The 17,416-nt window shown below is 51.3% G+C and overlaps 1 protein-coding gene across 4 annotated transcripts in view; it reads right to left on the bottom strand.

Annotated features, from left to right (window-relative positions):
* Vwa5b1 (von Willebrand factor A domain containing 5B1) overlaps positions 1-17,116 on the bottom strand; it is a 33,171-nt gene extending 16,055 nt beyond the window's left edge. The window contains exons 1-9 of one of the 4 annotated variants that reach the window (XM_046469387.2): positions 16,856-17,116; positions 15,320-15,465; positions 14,398-14,529; positions 13,798-13,922; positions 9,681-9,857; positions 5,504-5,614; positions 3,626-3,828; positions 3,051-3,165; positions 1,446-1,631 (exon numbers count right to left, since the gene is read on the bottom strand). In XM_046469387.2, the coding sequence (XP_046325343.1) occupies positions 1,446-1,631; positions 3,051-3,165; positions 3,626-3,828; positions 5,504-5,614; positions 9,681-9,857; positions 13,798-13,922; positions 14,398-14,529; positions 15,320-15,465; positions 16,856-17,007 (1,347 nt within the window). In that variant the 5' untranslated portion in view covers positions 17,008-17,116. The other 3 variants (XM_046469389.2, XM_046469388.2, XM_046469390.2) reach the window with 3 other exon arrangements.
* Positions 17,117-17,416: the final 300 nt, after the last annotated feature.

Consider the following 17,416-nt stretch of genomic DNA (forward strand, 5'->3'; position numbering starts at 1 on the left):
ACCATATCACTTATATTTATCAGTATCTTGACCTTTGCACTTAAAACATTTTGGAAATCCTGCATATCAAACATTCTCTTTAATATTCGATGGTACCACATTCCACCATCTTTATTGTTAATCATTCACTTTGTGAATGTTTATTTTTGCCACCATAAAAATAGGTGGTCACAAATCCATTAAATCTCTTTCATTTCTCTGAGTTAGAGTTCCAGGAGTGGGATTCATGGGTTGAGAGGTTTATCTATTTTTAATTTCATTAGTTATTTCTAGGTTGCTTTCCATGAAGTTTGTGGCAGGTCATGTTGACACCGACAGGTGAGGGTACTCTTTATCCAACATCTGCCAATGTCATGGGTACAAAGGAAGAATGAATTTGATGACTTTATTGGGTTCCATCAGGTGGGAGGGTCTGATGATGCTCTGCTGTCTTTCAGACCTCCAAGGATGGCCTGGGTTGCACAGAGACTTGGATAGCATCTTGTCTAGCATTTTTTCCCTGCAGTTGAACAATTTGCTCCTCGCAACACGTTAACATTTGCCCTGACAATGGCTCTTAAGAATTTCTATAACATGCAAAAATTTGGAGATTTCACATAAAGTTCCAATTTCTCTTGGAAACACATTTAATACAGGCCCACATACAGGTCCTGCATGGCAGCAGTTTGTTAGAGCTGAGTAGGAGCTGCCCAGATTAGACAGGGCTACCCGGTTTACCATAGTTCTCACCATTCCTTATTGCCTCTCCAACTGTGAGTTCAGTGATGACTGCTGTCCATTATATCATTTGTCCCTTTTATTTTTACAACAAATCCAATTTATACCTGCCCAATCACCCTAGGCATTGGGTTTGTAACTCCTTCAATCAAGATGAGAAGTTCTTTAAAGGGTAATGGAGAGACCCACTAAAGAAGGTAGGTAAGTGAGAAAAGAGCTTATCAGCCAATCTCCCACATTTTAGCACAAATTTTCACTTCCCTTTGAGAAGTTCTTTGCTTTTATCCCACTTCTGCCACCAAATACAAGGGAATTATCCATAAATAAATAAAACACAAGCTCATCTAAGGAGATACGAATTGCTAAATGTTCAAAGAAACTTGAGTGTAGTTGTTCTTGAGTGGAAGCGTCCATTGTATCATTTAGGGGAGGTGATGTCAAATGCAGATTCCTTGACCAGACCCTCAGTTATTCTTATTCAATAGTCTTGGGTTGGGCTTGAGCTCTGCATTTTAAACAAGTTCCTCAAGTTGTTCACTTGGACATGGTGGCGCCCAACTAATCAGTGTCATCATGATCAAATGCCCATGGCCTCGCAGCTATACCTACAACTTGAACCCTGTTCCAGTTAGTTCCTAGATGACATGAATAGTCTTAGCCACTAGTGTTATCTGTGGGCATGGGTTCTGGACTCTCACTGGCTCCCTGGAAATTTCTAGAATACTTACAGATCTGGGATTGGAGATGTACAAGGAGGCATCACACACAATGCCATACCCCACCAACCGTTCTCCAGGGAAGAGGGAACTGGTGCTGACAGGTGAGATCAGGACCTCCGTGGTCTCAGGGAAGACCCACTCCACAGTCACGTCGCTCAGGACTGGGGCCATGGCCTTCTTCAAGGATTTGACCATCTGTTGGAACACAGGTGGGATGGATGTGTGGGCAGGGGTTGTGCAGACAAGGGACAAAAAGACTGTGTGGACATGAGCTTGAGGGGGTGTCAGCAAGGAGGAAGTGACAGCAGGCCTAGGGTGGCTTGTTCAGCAATAGACACACCTCTGAGCCTTTTAGACTCCTGGACTGTTGGGATTGGGATGGATATTTGCTCTCATCTTCTCTAAGGTGAACATTTTATAAAAAGGAGAAAGTCTGAGGCTCAAAGTCTGGCTATGGCTAGCTCAAGGGAACATGGAAGGTTTTGATCAAAGCATGAACTGGATAGGGATCTTGGGAAAGTTAGTTTACCTCTCAGGGCCTCAGTTTTCCCTTGCATTGAAGTGGGAGGTGGTAGCTGGAGGGCTCTAAGAGACACCAGATTTGAAGTGTCTGCCATGTGCCAGGTGTTCAATGGATGACAACTGTGGGTTAGTATCCCCTAAACTGATTCCCTTTCCCAGAGAACATGATTTAGGGGTTGTGGTGGCTGTAGATACATCCTCAAATCTTCTTTCCAGAAAGACCATGTCATTTTTGCTGCAAGGGATGTAGGTAGTTTGGTGACAGCTTCCAGATCCAGTGCTTTAGCTTTTGAGCCAAGAACACACCTCTCCTTGGAAGCCCTAGACCAATGATTGCAGAGATTCTAGTGCCTGGGCAGTCTTTGCTCCAGAGCTCCGTTGAGTTGCCTAAGACTTTTCCAGAACATCACAATTGGAAGCTCCTGCCCAATCTGCTTCCCCCGCATTTCCTTTCACAGATGGTGGATCTGCCTCAGTGTTAGGGTTTGGATTTGAGAGGTCCCCTGAAAGTTCATGTGTGAGACAGTGTAGGCATGTTCAGAGGTGAAATAATTAGATTATAAGAGCTATAATTTAATCAGTGGATTAATTCACTAATGGATGAATTCACTCTTGCTTCCCCCTCTCCTATCTTTCAGAGATGCAACCCCAGAATAATCCATTCTGTCCCTTCTCCTAGATTTCCTAAGGGTTGGGTTATTTGTGACAAATGTGCAAGAAGGAAGAGAAGATGGCAGCCTTCCTAATCTCTGAGTCCTTTAGAGTCTTCTGAACCACTGTGGTCAGCATCAGAAGTGTGGCCAGAAATGACTCCAAGCTCAGCTCCAAATCTATAAAGGTGGCGGCTCCTTCAGGAGCCTCAATCCTGCCTGGCCAGTGGATGAAGCATGTGATCCAGTGGCTGGAGACCAGGAGGCCTAGTGTCCTGGGGCTGCTGCAAGAGTTGCCTGCTCTGTGGCTGTTGCCTCTGAGGCTCCCACTGGGGAGTGGTGTGGCCTGGGGCAAAGCTCAGATTTGGGGTGAAATCCCACTGAGTTGCCTGGGTCTCTGAGATTCCAGCCCCGGAGGAGGCTGGGAGGCCCCTCTACCTACCTTTGGTTGCAGCCGCTCCCCCTCTATCAGGAACTCAGAGCTGCCCTTGGACACAGATGCCAGGCCTTTCACCAGACGGTGGCAGACGTTGGGTCCAATTCCAAAGCTATAGCACCTGGGGGACAGGGACAGAGAGGCTGCTACTTGCCAGGCCCTCTGGATCTTTGCCTCTGATGGGGAAAGAGACAGAGCCAACTCAGAGCTGGTCCTATCTTGGGGCAGAGGCAAGGGAGGAGGAGGAAGGACCATCCACAGTGCCACAGTGTGCTCTCTCTCTCTCTCTCTCTCTCTCTCTCTCTCACACACACACACACACACACACACAGCTCATCAGTGCTGCACGGTCAGCACAGAGTCAAGGCCACCTCCTTCTAGGCTGCTCCCTGGGGCTCACATACAGAGGTGTGGGCAACTTGACCCTCCTGAACTTCTGAGAGGAAAAGGCCAATTTGAAAGCCAGCGCCCACCCCCTCCTCGAAGTCAAGCACTGTGGGACCCATGGGCCTATCTTCTTCCTCTAGCATTTTGCACATTTTCTCCTGAGTCTGGCCCCCACCCCCGGCAGCCTGGCTGACCTGGTGGAGAAGGCGTGGTTTCGCACCAGCTCCAGCACCTTCCCCGTGTTGCTGACGGCTCCGTCCGTGATCAGGAAGAGGAGTCGTGGGTGGCCTTGGTGCACCGGCTGCCGGAGGATCCACTTGAGAGGGGAGAGGATGTTGGTGCCGCCCATGTCAGCCCGCATCCTCTGGATGTTATCGCAGGCCAAGGCCAGACTCTCCTGCAGGGAAGGACCATGGCAGGGACAGACAGTCCCCAGGGTCACTGTGTGGCATGGAGACTGAGCCACCTCCAGGATGAGGCCTTTGTTTCAGCCTCAGGAAGAAGAGGTGGCCACTTATTTTCTGTAAGCCGCCCTCCACCAATGTCTGAAGTGCCACCGTTTGTAGTCTGTTCTCTCAGTGTTGTCCTTTCTGGGCTCCACTTTAAAAATAAGAGCCCCTCCCTTGAAAAACGTGGTGTGCTAAACCTCTAATTCCTCAGCATGAAGGACGTTCCCTTTTCTGATGAGGAAAGCAGGCCCTATGGGGGAGGGAACACTAGACTGGGAATCATCAGACTTGGGTACTGAACCTGACCCTGGCACCAACTCCCTATGACACTTTGAAAAGGAGACTGTTTCCCCAACTGGGCTTCAGATTTCCTCCCTTCTGGACCAACACTGTGGGACCCAATTGGCCAGGATTAGGGACACAAGGTGGATATCTACAGTAAGAGTGGATTCCCCCAGGACACATTGTCCTCCTGTCCCCGGCTCAGGAAGATGCTCTCCCAACCTTCGTGCTTGGGAGGGGACTTCTTAGCAACAGCCTGTATCCAAAGCCTTATGATGGGTGTGGAGGCTTTGAAGAAGCAACACTAGAAATTCCTCCCAAGGGAACCATGAAGCATGCATGCAAACCCTACCATACAGAGACGAGGGAGCTGGAAAAAATGGAAATGACATGAATGGCTGACAACAGGGTTCCGTGAAATAGGTCTCAGGGCATCTGTGCGATGACAGGCAGCCTTAAAGTTATGCTAGATTAATACTTTCTGGCACAAAAATATGTTCATGATAGACGAGGAAAGTCGCTTATGGAACTGTATGGAAGATCTAATCCCATCTTGATTGTGAATGCATAGAACGAGGTCTGGGGGGATCGAGATGAGGCTCTTAACAGTGTTTTCTCCTGTTCTTTTATCTGAGAGATGAATCGTAGGAGATCGAAAATGACTGATTTTTGATGATATTTAAAAATTATGGGACAATCAATGCGAATTAGCCTCGTATTTTCAAAACTCAAAGTTACTCTTAGTAGAAGAGTAGCCAATATGTCTTTTCTTCTTTCCCCCCTCCCTTCCTTCCATGCTTCCATTCTTCTTCACCTCCTTCCTTCTTCACCTCCTTCCTTCTTCACCTCCTCCCTTTTCTTAGCTCTGGGTAGAGGCTGCAATTTTGGGTGTGCTGTGGGGCCAGGCTCCTGTTTCAGATGGCAGCTTGGGCCTGTGAGCTCCATCTGCAGCCCCCATGGCCACACCCCGTTCACTCTCCACCCTCACTGTCCAGCCCTTTGGCTCCTCCCGTCCAACCCATCGTCCTCCTGAGGCAAGCCTCAGTGAGTGGCAGGCCACAGACATGTTCTCTCTCTGCCTTCCCTGGACTCCACCTCTGTGCATTCACATACTTTGCCCAGTGCATTATTTTATTTTGAGGAGGAAAGATGTCAGAAGGCTGAAATGTCAGGAACTGCCTAAGCAAAGATGGCTTCTCCTTCATTTTCTGCCCCTGCCTGGGCTGTCTGTGAGTGGGCAGGTGGAGTCTGGCCGCAGGGTTACCTCCTCCTTCCCTTTCCCTCCTTCCCTCTGTTCTCCACCACCTACTGCCCTCCTGGCTCCAGCTTCCCCCTCTTTACCTCACTGTAGGTCTGGCTGGAAGGGAAGAGGGTCTTAAATGTGGATCCAAACCCAATGACATTGAAGAGGCAGGTTGGCAAGAGGCTCTTCAGGGCCACCAGCATGGCCTCCTGGTAGGAGAGAAAGGGGTATTCAGGATTCAGGCCGGGGCTACGGCCACTCTGCCATCACACACCAGTACTGCCATTCCCAGCACAGGAGCTGCCTCCAACGGAGCCTGTCACCCTTTTGCACCCATCACCTCCTTCTCCCTCATGTCACAATACTTGCTGATTCTGACCAGAGGCTGGACCAGAGCCACCATCATAAAACTTCTCATCCATGCAGCAGGTCTGACTTCTCAAAGCCACTCTATAATAGCTGGCCAGCTCCATTTCACCTCTCAGTGACCCGGAGAGGCAGAGAGAACAGGGAGTACCCACTCCCTCTGCCAAAGCAAAATCGACATCCAGAGGAAGAAAGTGGCTGGTCCAGGTCACACTGTGGATGGAATGGTTTCTGGCCCTCATCCAAGGCCTCTGCATCAGACTTAACTTATCATGAACCAGGGACAAATTCCTAGGGACAGTCTTTCTAGCTCCTATTTGTTAAATGCAAAGGAGGTACTTAGGCACATTACCTCACTAATCTTCAGAGTTGCCCTTGGAGCTGGGCACATTATTATCCCCAATTTATACAATAGAAGATTGAGGCCCAGAGAAGTCAAGTGACTTGTTGGTGAACATCCAGTAAGTAAACAGCACAGCCAGGATTCAAACATGAGTCACCTTGGGGCTTGGGGCTGTACCTCAGCGGCAGAGCGCTTGCCTAGCACGTATGCAGCATTGGGTTCGATCCTTAGCAACACACATAAACGAACAAAATAAAGGCATGCTGTTCATCTACAACTACAAAATAAATAAATAAATAAATAAACAAACAAACAAAACAAAACATGAGTCACCTTGTCTCCAAAGGCTGTGCACAGGGCAGAGTCTATACCTCTGGAGCTATCTAGCACTAGGAGGCCTTGTAAAGTTATATTGAAAAAATAGTGACAAAGGTGGCCGTGGATGTGAAGACGATGATAAGTGCAATGATAAACATCAAGCAATTCCTGTGTACCAGTCACTGTGATTAGCACTTCAAGTTATAATCAATTTAATCGCTCTAATGTATGTTATAGCATAGTGGCTGAGGTGATACGCTTCAAAGTTCAACCGATCTGGGTGTGAATATCACCATTACCATTATTAACTTGACCTTGGGCTACTTATGTCACCCTTAGAAGACTCAGTGAGGTGCAAAGTAAAGATCCAGCTAATGGTCATCACAAGCAACCCAATGAGTTATATATTAGGATTCATACCTACATTTTATGGATAAGGAATCCGAGGCTCAGAATGGTTAAGAAATTGCACTGGATCACCAAAGCCAAGAATATGACCATGGTTTTCAAAACATACCTCTGAAGACCTTGTTTGTGTGAGTTCTGCCATGGCACAGAGTGCAGGAATGAAGGTCTCCCTTTCTCCCCCACATACTTTATGGATGGCACCCCATGGATCTCAGAGCAACAAGCCATCTTACTCCAGAATCCAGAGAGAGACAGCTGCCAGTGGATTCTGTCAATGTTCACCTCCTTCCAGGCTCTGCAGACCCAGGACCCTCTCCCATCCCCCTCTGCAAACACTAGCATCCTCTCAGCCTCTTCATTGCTTGTGCCAATGCATTTTGTGTCTCAGCAAAAGAACTCAAGATCTGCTCTTTTCATTAGCCACTAATGTCTATTCCTGCTAGCAGGAGACTCTGCTGATTCATACAGATTGTCTCTGCTCACACCTATTAGAATTTTTAAATCTATGTTTTTGGCAGCAAGTGGCAGCTGAAGAATGAGACCAGCTGCAGGAAATTAAATTGGCTGAACTTTCTCCTTTGGCATTGGCTGTTCGGATTTCTACTCTCTCCCTCCTCCCTAAGCCTAGTTCACCCTGAAACATTGGCTCAGTGGGCCACACTGAATGACTCAGGCAACCTCAGTGGGGGAAAGGGAGTGTGGCCCTTTCTGAGCCTTTCTCTGACAGGGTCATGTTTAGCAGAACATGATTGCACCAATGCAAAGCCATTTGCAAAGGGGTGACCTTGGACCCAGTGAGCTGAGCTGGAAAAGAGCAAGGGAGACTCCAAGAGGGAAAGGAACTGAAGGGAGAGCCAGGGAAATTCATTGTCAGAGAGCAAAGGCTGGAGAGGGCTTTAGTTCAGGAAGTGGATTTCCACTTATAAACTGATTCCATTTAATGAAAGTAACTTCCTGGAACACGGGGATGAGGGGGGGATATAGAGACTGAGTCTAGGCTTAGCAGGAAAAGAAAATGACATGATCAATTACTGATGTCTTCCTGGGAGAGGGGAGCAGAGGGACATGTGACATACAGGGGCCCTCCCTTCCTCCTCATGTTATGGAAAGGACAAATGAAAGCTACAGTTGAGAATCAATTTGTCCAGAGCCACATAGCAACTCAGTGGCAGAATCGATCCTGGCCCCCAGGCATTGCTCTTTCTACAAGGCCACACAGCAGAAATGACATAATCAGAGAAGAAAGCTTTTTTTTTCTTTTTTAAAACGGAAGTGCATGTATAATTCCCCATCAGCAGTGTGAGAAAGATGAGCACCGAGGCAAGATACAGATGGCTCAGTCTTCCTCAAGAACCCTGCGATGCTGGGAAAACCACTTAGCTTCTTGGGTCCTCAGTTTCCTTACCTGGTAAACAGAGGGAAAAGGGATGAATCACTCCCTAGGGGGTGTTTTCCGTTTACTCTCCTGTGATGCCCTAAGGTAACTGAGGATGTCTTATGCATCCACATGGCTGTGGCACGGAACATGGAGAGCCGTGAGGTCCTGGAGTGTGGCTTCGGTCCTCCAGCACCTCGGACAGCTCCCTGTTCTCATGGTTGCCTTTGGAGGTAGGTGGGGTGAGAAGGTACCAACCAGTCCTGCGGGCATCCTAGGGTCAAGATGCCACAGATAGGACCCTGGGTCTCATCTATGATTCCTCTGTCAAACCTCAGGACAGAGCCCAGGCACAGCAAGCCTGGGGAGCTAGCTGGCCTCCCCGATTCCACCTAGGAAACAAGAGCTTGCTCCAGGGACGAACTAGGGCAGGAGGGGTGAAATTTCAGGTGACAGCAGAGCCCCCACTCTCTTTTTGTTCCTCATCTTTGATTCTCCTGAACTATAGTTTACTCAGCTCAACCAGCAGACTGGGAGCATTTTATGCCCCACAAGGGGAGAGAGGTAAGAAAGATCTGGCCCTTTCCTTGATGAGTTTGTGACTCCAGAGGGGGCTACACACACCTGCAGAAGTCAAAATACAAGGGGGCTTTGGATAATAACAGAATCAAGATGAATAATCTCTTGGGGGGAGGAAGCTTCTGGATGGGCAAGGGGTGGGTCCCACCACTCTTTCTCATACTCCCCTGGAGGGAGCTCTCCTCAGCAGGGAGACCTAGCTCTCAAGCAATCTGACTGTTTAGCAGGCCTGTGTCCCTCACTTGACAGGTGATTTTCCTGATGACCAAGCAAAGGGCTTTGCACACATTAGGCATTTGAGAAAAAAAAAAGGAACCAATTATTATTATTTTTTCCTGATTCCTCCTCGATGACCAGGGCTGTTTCCCGTGAGTCTCTGATGTAAGGTGGTGGGAACAGTCAGGCAGTAGGCCACACTAGCCATGTGACCTTGGGTGGGTGACTGAAGATTGGTTTTTCCATTTGGAAAATGGACCCACCTCATAGGATTAGGATCTGGATTAAACACCAAACTTTACTTAAGTGGCAAGCACTGCAGCTGGCATAGGGCAGGCCCTCAGCCAGTGTCAGCCTCTGGCCTCTGTTCCCTGTGCCCCTTCTCTCTCAGGACTTGGTGAGGTGTTCGAGACAGAGCAGGCATACAACAAAAGTGTGCAGAATATCAAGGGCAGCTATTGATGACTTCATCCCTTGTACACCAACAATTCTGCCTCTGCTTATATCACTTCAGGGTTTTATTTTGGGAGCAAATTAAGTTTGGTTGTCTCTGTTTAAAATGACTTTTCAAAATAAGTTGCTTCTGAGAACAGAAAGTGCTGAGGGAGCCAGGTCAGGGGAGCAGAGCAGAGCGCAGGCCGGCCCGGGGCGGGGCCCTCCTAGCAGGTACCTTGACACGGTAGATGTTGGTCCTGCTCATGCTGCCGCTCCTGTCGATGAGGAAGATGAACTCCCCGTTGGTCTTTCTCAGGTTGGTCTGCATAGACTGGAGGTCAGGGCAGAAGTTGAGCATGATGACTGAGTGGTGGAGGATGTCTTTGTGGAGGCGTTTCCGGATGATTTCTGTCTGGAAGAGAAAGGGCGACTCTGACTTGGGCAATCAAGGGGTCCCAAGACACCTCTAGGGACCCTTGCTGGTCCCCCATCACCTGCTAGATCCCACTTCTACTCTGCACCAAAGACTCGCAGGCTGACTGCCCCGGGCTCCTCTGTTCGTTAGACATTCACTGGTTACAACCATAAGCTTGGACATTGCAGGCAGCAAGTCGTGGGTTTGAATCCCAGCTCTGTCAAAATCTAGACATGGAATCTTGGGACAATCCTTCCTTTCGGTGTCTCCTCATTTGCAAAATGGGGCTAATACGTCCACTTCTCTGGGTGATGGCCAGGATAAACTGAGGTAGCTCCTGGATGGCCCCCCTCCATGGCATGATCTTCTCTTTTGTTTTACACGCATTTCATGAACCTCTCTCTGGCTCATCTTGGCTGTGAACTTGGTTTTCCTGGTTTACTGATTCTCTCCTGCTGATAAATTCCTACTTATCCTTCAAATTTCATTCGTTTGGAAGGCTTTTCCCCACCTCCAGGTGGACTTCCTCGCTTAGTTTCTTCATCTATGAAATGAGGACGAGAGGACATACTGCACGGCTGGTATGGATTAAATGCCACACCTGTGAGCCCGCTGCCTGCCAGAGAGTAACCGCCACCATTGCCCTTGCTATGATGCTGTCATTTGTCCTGGAGATCTAGGCAGTTTGTACAAGGAATGAAGGTTTTTGCTCTTATCTCTGTCTCGCCTTGAGCTTTTATACTACTGGAAGGCAGGTCGCACCTTAGTCTCTCTCAGGTCTTCAGACTTAATATAGTGTCTGTTTTGGAGATGGATCCATAAACATAAAAGGAAGGACATCATCTCCTCCTCCTCCTCCTCCTCCTCCTCCTCCCCCCTCCCCCTCCCCTCCCCTCCCTCCTCCTCCTCCCCTCCCCCCCTCCCCTCCCCTTCCTCCTCCTCCCCTCCCCCTCCCCTCCCCTCCCCTCCCCTCCCCCTCCCCTTCCTCCTCCTCCTCCTCCTCCTCCTCCCCTCCCCTTCCCCTCCCCCTCCCCCCCCCTCCTCCTCCTCCTCCTCCCCTCCCCTTCCCCTCCCCCTCCCCCTCCCCCCCTCCTCCTCCTTCTCCTCTTTCTCCTCCTCCTTCTTCTTATTTGCAGTACTGGGCGTTTGAATCCAGGGATACTTTCCCACTGAGCTACATTCCCAAGACTTTATTTTCTCAGACAGGGTCTTGCTAAGTTGCTTAGGGCCTTGCTAAGTTGCTGAGGCTGACCTTGCACTTGTGATCCTTCTGTGTCAGCCTCCCGAGACATTGGGATTACAGATGTGCGCCCATGTGCCCAGTTTATTTTCTATTATAAAGAAGGGTCTCACTGAATTGCCAAGCTGTCTTTGAACTTGCAATCCTCCTGCCTCATCCTCCTGAGTTGCTGAGATAACAGGCAAGTGCCACCATGCCTGGCATCTCTATTTTTTTTAATGTGTCATCACAGCTGTCCCTGAAGCCACATCTTGCTCATGTTGCTGTAGACTCTCTTCCCGACTCTCCATTCACCTCACTCCATACAGAACCTTATTTCCTCCACCCTTACTTGTTGTTCTCTCTCTCTCTCTCTGTCTCTCCCCCCCCACAGGTCTCTCCATATCACCACCCACCCCATTGTTCAAATCATAGACCTAGAAGTTGTCCCTCTTTTCCTCAGCCCCCATCTCATTCTTCACAAAGGATCATGGGTGGTTGAGCAAAAAACACATCCTGAACTCGTCCTGTGCTGTCTGTCTCCATCGCCATCACCAGGGTCAGGACAGGGTCATCTCTTCTTCCCTCATACTTGGCACCATGGTGTCTGAAGCCCTAGCTGGCCTGACCCCTGCCCACTGTCCACCTCCTCCCTACCTGCTCTGCTCTGTACATCTCATCCATATTAGCCATCTTTCTGTTTTCCAAACTGCTCCCCATCTACTAGTTCTTTGCAAGTATTGTGCTCTCTGTCCACACCACTCGTGGCGGCCATTCACCATTCACCTTCTTAGACAGGCACTTGTTAAACACCTTGCTTAAGAGCACCCAGGACCAATCGCTCATCATCATTCCATCCCGCTGTATTTCTCCATGGCCCCAGCCCTCCCCCAGACTCATCTTGCTGCCTGGTCACTTCAGATCTATCTCCCTCTTCTAGAATCAGTTCCATGAGGACAAGGAGAGTGTCATGTGTCATTTTCAGTGTTGTCCTGAATGCCCAGGACAGAGCCTGACATCTATTGGGCACTGAATGTTTGTTGAATGAATAAATGAGAGAACACATCTGTGTGGGTCTTTTCTGTCCCTGCCACTGACTTTCATGTGCATCTTCTAGTCTCTGTCTCTGCGTCTCTGTCTCCTGTCCGTAGCATCTCTTGGTATTATTTGCTCTCTCCTTTCTAAATTACGGTTTTGACAGCTTATCTCTCCCACACTTCCTGAGTAATATCTGCCCTCTGGGTACCCCCAACTGACTTCTTTCCTGCCTAGGGATCTTGTTCTCTGTCTCATATAGAGCCCCTTTGCCAAAGCCACCTCCAGGAACCTGATTTCTGCCATTCAGAGGGACGCGTGGGTGCTTTGGCCCAGGATTCTCTGAAGTCTCTTCAAGCTGCCATTATCCAATTACAATAAACTCGTCACTTCTTAGCAAGGTCGATCCCTGTCATCCCCCGAGCCCAGGAGAATACAGGGCATTTGCATAACCAACCCAAGGTGGCAAATTAATTCTCCTCTGCCGTGGCAGTCCCAGCACTAATTGATTTAAGATTTGGCAGGCAGGACAGCAGGCCCCAGTCCTGGGGGGCCCACTGCCCGCCCCCTTGCCCACACGCTGCAGTTCTCAGAGGTCTGTGGCAACCCTGGCATGGCCACAGCCCACTCTGAGAGCCGGGCTTCACCTTCTCCATCGAGGGAGGCAGGTGCTTCCTGGGGCGGCTCTAAATACAGGGAGGAGATGATGGGCATAGAGCCACCTACGTTGTCCCTGTGCTGTCCCTCCTGTCCTCCACCTGGCATGTGCTTCCAGCGGCGTCTCCAATAATGGGGATGACAGGAGCAGTAAGCTATCCGCACTTTGCTGTCACTTCCCTCCTCACTGTCCCCCTGGGCCGGCTAGGCCAACAGGGAGGTGGTGGAGGAGTTGTTAAGTCCAGCTACACGGTCCCCCATGATTCAGTCTAATTCCTTAGCCTCATTGTCACTAAGTCTACCTCCTGAGATTCTGACCCCAGCTCCAGCTCCCTGGTTATCTTTGGGTGCAAAGGCTCAGTTTCCTCATCTACGAAGGGTTCAGTAGAAGGGAGCGCCCTGGGTTTTAACCTTAGCATTCGGGATGCGGCTCGTGTGCAGGGCACATGAGGCAGAGCTGGGCCTGCGCCCCCAGCCTCTCCCCCTCCCCCTGCCAGCGCCCCCTTCACCTTTAGCTTCATGAGTCGGGGGACGGCAGAGGGGAAGGAAGGCTCTGTCCCCGGGTTTCTCAGCTCTGCCTTTACCCTTCACGTAATAGCAAGTGGGAGGAAGAGCAAGGGACCATCCAGCAGACAGGAACAGGGAGGCCCAGGAGGTAGAGAGGGAGCTGGGAGGTGCCCGGCTGGAGGGCTGGGGAGGCCTGGAGGGCCCAGACTGTTTCTGCCACTCGCTGTGGGTTTTGCCTGGCTTAGGCACCTTGGTGGTACTCGACGTCCACCTGGCAGGAGCAGGAGGATGGACAGGGTGGTGGCTGCACCTAAAGTCCATTTCCACCGTCCTTCCATGGCCCACCAGCCCCCATTAGGAAATGCTTCCTGTTCAGGCTTTGCCACAACAGCTGACCGTGTGACGGGGGATGTGGGGGCTTTCACCTCCCTCACTTAGACTCGGTGTTCCTCCCTCATGGGTCCAGCGGAGACTGTTGCCAACACCCCTCCCCCCTCAGCCCTGCCGCCGTGGGCTCACCTTCCGCTCCGCACTGCTGTCCTTCTTTGTCCCTTTAATGAAATCGGTTCTTCCCTTCAAGTGCTGGTCAAACTCTCCCAGGGTCATGTCCCCTTTCTCCATGAGGACATGTGGCATGTAGGGTTCTGCAGAGATGAGATCAACTCTCAGAACTTGTATGGGGTGCGGGGAAGGCCAGAGGCTTGGTTTAGGGGACCAGATCTTCCCGGGGCAGATCCTTCTTGGAGCAGGACTCCAGCTCCTTGGCCGCCTGAAGCCGCATGGGGCTGGGGAGAATGCCTGAGCTGAAAGGCAGGACAGCCTGGTGGCCACAAACGACTCACCACCCTGTCTAGGCCTCAGTTGACCCATTTGCAAGATGGATTGAGGCTGGGATCAGAGTCTCCACTAAGCTTAGAATTTCAAAAATCCTTTGATCCGCTCACCTGGTGACAAAGGTCCCAGTGGACAGATGAGACCCCAGGCCTCTGGAACAGCTTAATTCTGCCATCTAGAGCTAAGAGTCCCGGGAGCCAAGTGGCTGGTCCTACCCCCACCCTTCCCTTGGCTAGGTTCCACAGGGTCAACGCTCTGCCCCGGGGCGGGGGGTGGGCAGCCTACCGCTGGGGTGGATGAGGATCTCCACGGGGCGGTCGAAGGTGTGCTTGTTGGCCAGCGTGATGATGATGCTCTTGGCTGAGCGGGCAGAGGGGGCGGCATCGGCGCGGATCTCATGTGTGGGACTCTCCACCCCTGAACGGCACAGGAAGGCAGAGAGGGTGGGAACAGGTTCAGGAGCCCCAGAATACATGGAAACTCAGTGGGGGACACAGAGACCCAGGCCAGAGATGGCTCCTGGTTTGCTATGTGGCCATGGATGGGCCACCTCGCTTTCCCCATCTGTAAAATATGGGCTTAGATAGGTGGTGTCTAAAGGCCCTTCCCACACTGGCCACAGGGTCCAGTAGGGGCCAGAGAAGCTGCTTCCCCTTCCGGTGCACCAAGCACCCAGCATGCTGCTGAGCTGATAGGAAGAGCTCAAAGCTCACTGGGTGGGTGCTTTTTGCATTTTGCAGTGGAATGACAAGAAACCTCGTCCCAGCATCCTCCAAAACCCCATGTGCACAGGGGCAGAGAGTCACTGGAGCCGAGGTTCCCGGCCCTGAATGCACATTAGAACCACCTGGGAAGCTTTTGAATATTCCACACCCAGGATGGACCCTGGGACCTCCGCCTGGTGAATAGGCCATTGTATGTGGCCTCCAGGAGAGGATCGAGGATGCTGTTCCCTGATGGACATTTGCCCTGGAGATGCCTTGGGGTGACAGGTGGTGGCCCTGAAAGCTGTCCTATGAAGGATTTGACTTTGAGCTGCTGGTTGGGGGAATGGGACAGTGGGCTCCAGGCAGCTCCGTGTGCTGCAGCTGGTCACCTGTCTGGGCCAGCTGGCTCCTGCCCTCCAGTTCCTCTCATCCTCTCCCTTCTGGGGCCCCTTTGGGCCCCACCCCAGCAGGACCCCACCCCAGTGGGGCAACTCTCTCACCTGCGAGCAGACATGGCCCCCGGATCTCTAGCTGGAAGTTGAAGTCATATTCCATGGGGTTGGACGCCTCGGTGTCCAGGAGAGTGGCCAGGCACAGCCTGTTCCAGGAGTCCATGGTCCGGGTGCCAAAGCAAGGCCGGTCTTTGCTAGGGAGGTAACAAGTGCAGGCGGTGGCAGGGGGGGGCACAGGGTAAGGCAGGGCCAGCGTGAGAAGACGGTGAGTCCCAGGCAGCCCCGCTGGCCGAAGGGGCTGAAGGGCTTCCTCCACCCCAGACCCTGTTCTCCCTTCTCAGCTGACCCCAGGGAGGCCCTGCCATTTACATGCACAGGCCAATTGCAGATGATCCATAGGCTGGCGTTCCCTTGCTTGAGACTGGCTTGTGCCACAGATTCTCTGTGTGCCGGGCATCCTCAACCTGGCCATTATGCCCGCTGACTTCTCTCCCTTCCTCTCCCACCCTGCTGTAGCCATACTGGCCACCCCTCTGTAGTAGCCATCTTAGCCTTTCCGCTGCTGCTCAAACACACCGAACCCGCTGCTGCCCCGGGGCCTTTGTACTCAGTGCTCTCTCTGTCCCAAATGTTCTTCCCTTAGAATATTTCCATGGCTTGCTCCCTTTATTCAAGTTCAGCCTCAGATGTTGCTTAATCCTTCTCTCTTCTAACTAAACCAGCACCCACCCCACCCAGTTTTTCTGATCCCAATTCTGCTGGGACCAACACAGGGACACTTTCCTAGAAAATGACCTCTGCTGTAGACGCCCAAGGCCATGACCCCCTCCTTTACCCTCCTACTCCTCCAGGGGAGTACAGAGGACTGTCTGGGTCCTGGGCTTGTCCTTTCTCCTCTTGCCTACTGGAAACCCTTTTAATGCTTCCTCGCTTTGGGGAGAAGGGCAAAGTCTTTGCCGGGGCCAAGGGCATCTCAGGCCTTGCAGTTTCATCAAAAGCCACCTGGGCTTCAGCTCCTCTCTAGGGCCGTGTCCTTGCTGCCTCTGCGATTCTCCAGTCAAGGAATACCCTTCTCTGTGCCTACGTCCTCCTCATGGTCAGCTCTCAGCAAAGCCTGGTTTGGTCTTTGGACATCCAGGTCGGGTCCCTCTTTTCTACCTTTAGCCCAATGAACTTCTCCCTCATTGCACTCATTACATAATTCATTATGTCTTCAAGGATGTAAATAATTATTTACATAATGATCTGAACTCTTCCTCCAAGTTTCTAAATGGCAGAAATCATGTTGGTGTCCGTCCCTCTCTATCCCTAACATCTGGCCCAGTGTCTAGCACACAGTAGCTGCTCAGAAAATGCCTCTTAAGCGAGTTTAAAAATAAACCCTGGAAGTTCTGATCCCAATTCTGCTGGGACCAACACAGGGACATTTCAGGGAGACTCTTAAGTGCCCTGAGAGTCAGGAGCAAATTATTCTCAGGCAGAGCCTCACCTTCTGCCGTGTCCCTGTCCTGTGCCCGGCTGCGTCCATCTGATGGACTCTGCTGCCCCCGCCCCACTGGCGTGATCTGGGCGTGGCCTCCTTACCCCTGGGCCTGCTGGTTGGAGGGGCTGGTGCTCTTGGAACAGAACTGAGGCACGGTCGGGGTGCAGACGGCAGGCAGAAGAACCCTCACAGCCCCGCTGGGCAGGGTCGGAAGCTCGGAGGAGGTGCTGATGAAGACGGTGATGTTCTCCATGGGGGCGATGGTCCCCAGGTTGACCACGAACAGGATCCGCTCCAAATCCTCATCCAAGGCCACCTTTCCCGGTGTGCAGGAATGAGGGGTGATGGAAACCCCCTCTGGAAGAATGTTCCCTAAGTGCCAGGCTGGCGTCAGGGGCTGTGCATGTATTGGCTCTGATCCAATCTAAGCTGGCTGCATGGTAGGTTTGAGCAGCCCCGTTTTGCTGATGGCAAGACTGAGGCCCAGTGTGGAAGTGCGATTTGTTTAAGTTACTCAGCCAATAACTGACCCAGGGCTGTACTTCCCACTTCACCTTGCTGAAGGTCACACTGCCATCCCACCCATCCTATTCCCCCATCCAGAACCAAACAGAAGTGCCTCATCTTTGGGATCCATGCTGTTGCTCACCATTTCCTTTATC

Source organism: Marmota monax, unplaced genomic scaffold (genome assembly GCF_021218885.2).
Source record: "Marmota monax isolate L192 unplaced genomic scaffold, Marmota_monax_Labrador192_F-V1.1 WCK01_AAM20220418_F8-fsc00008, whole genome shotgun sequence".
In the NCBI taxonomy this organism is placed as follows: domain Eukaryota; kingdom Metazoa; phylum Chordata; class Mammalia; order Rodentia; family Sciuridae; genus Marmota; species Marmota monax.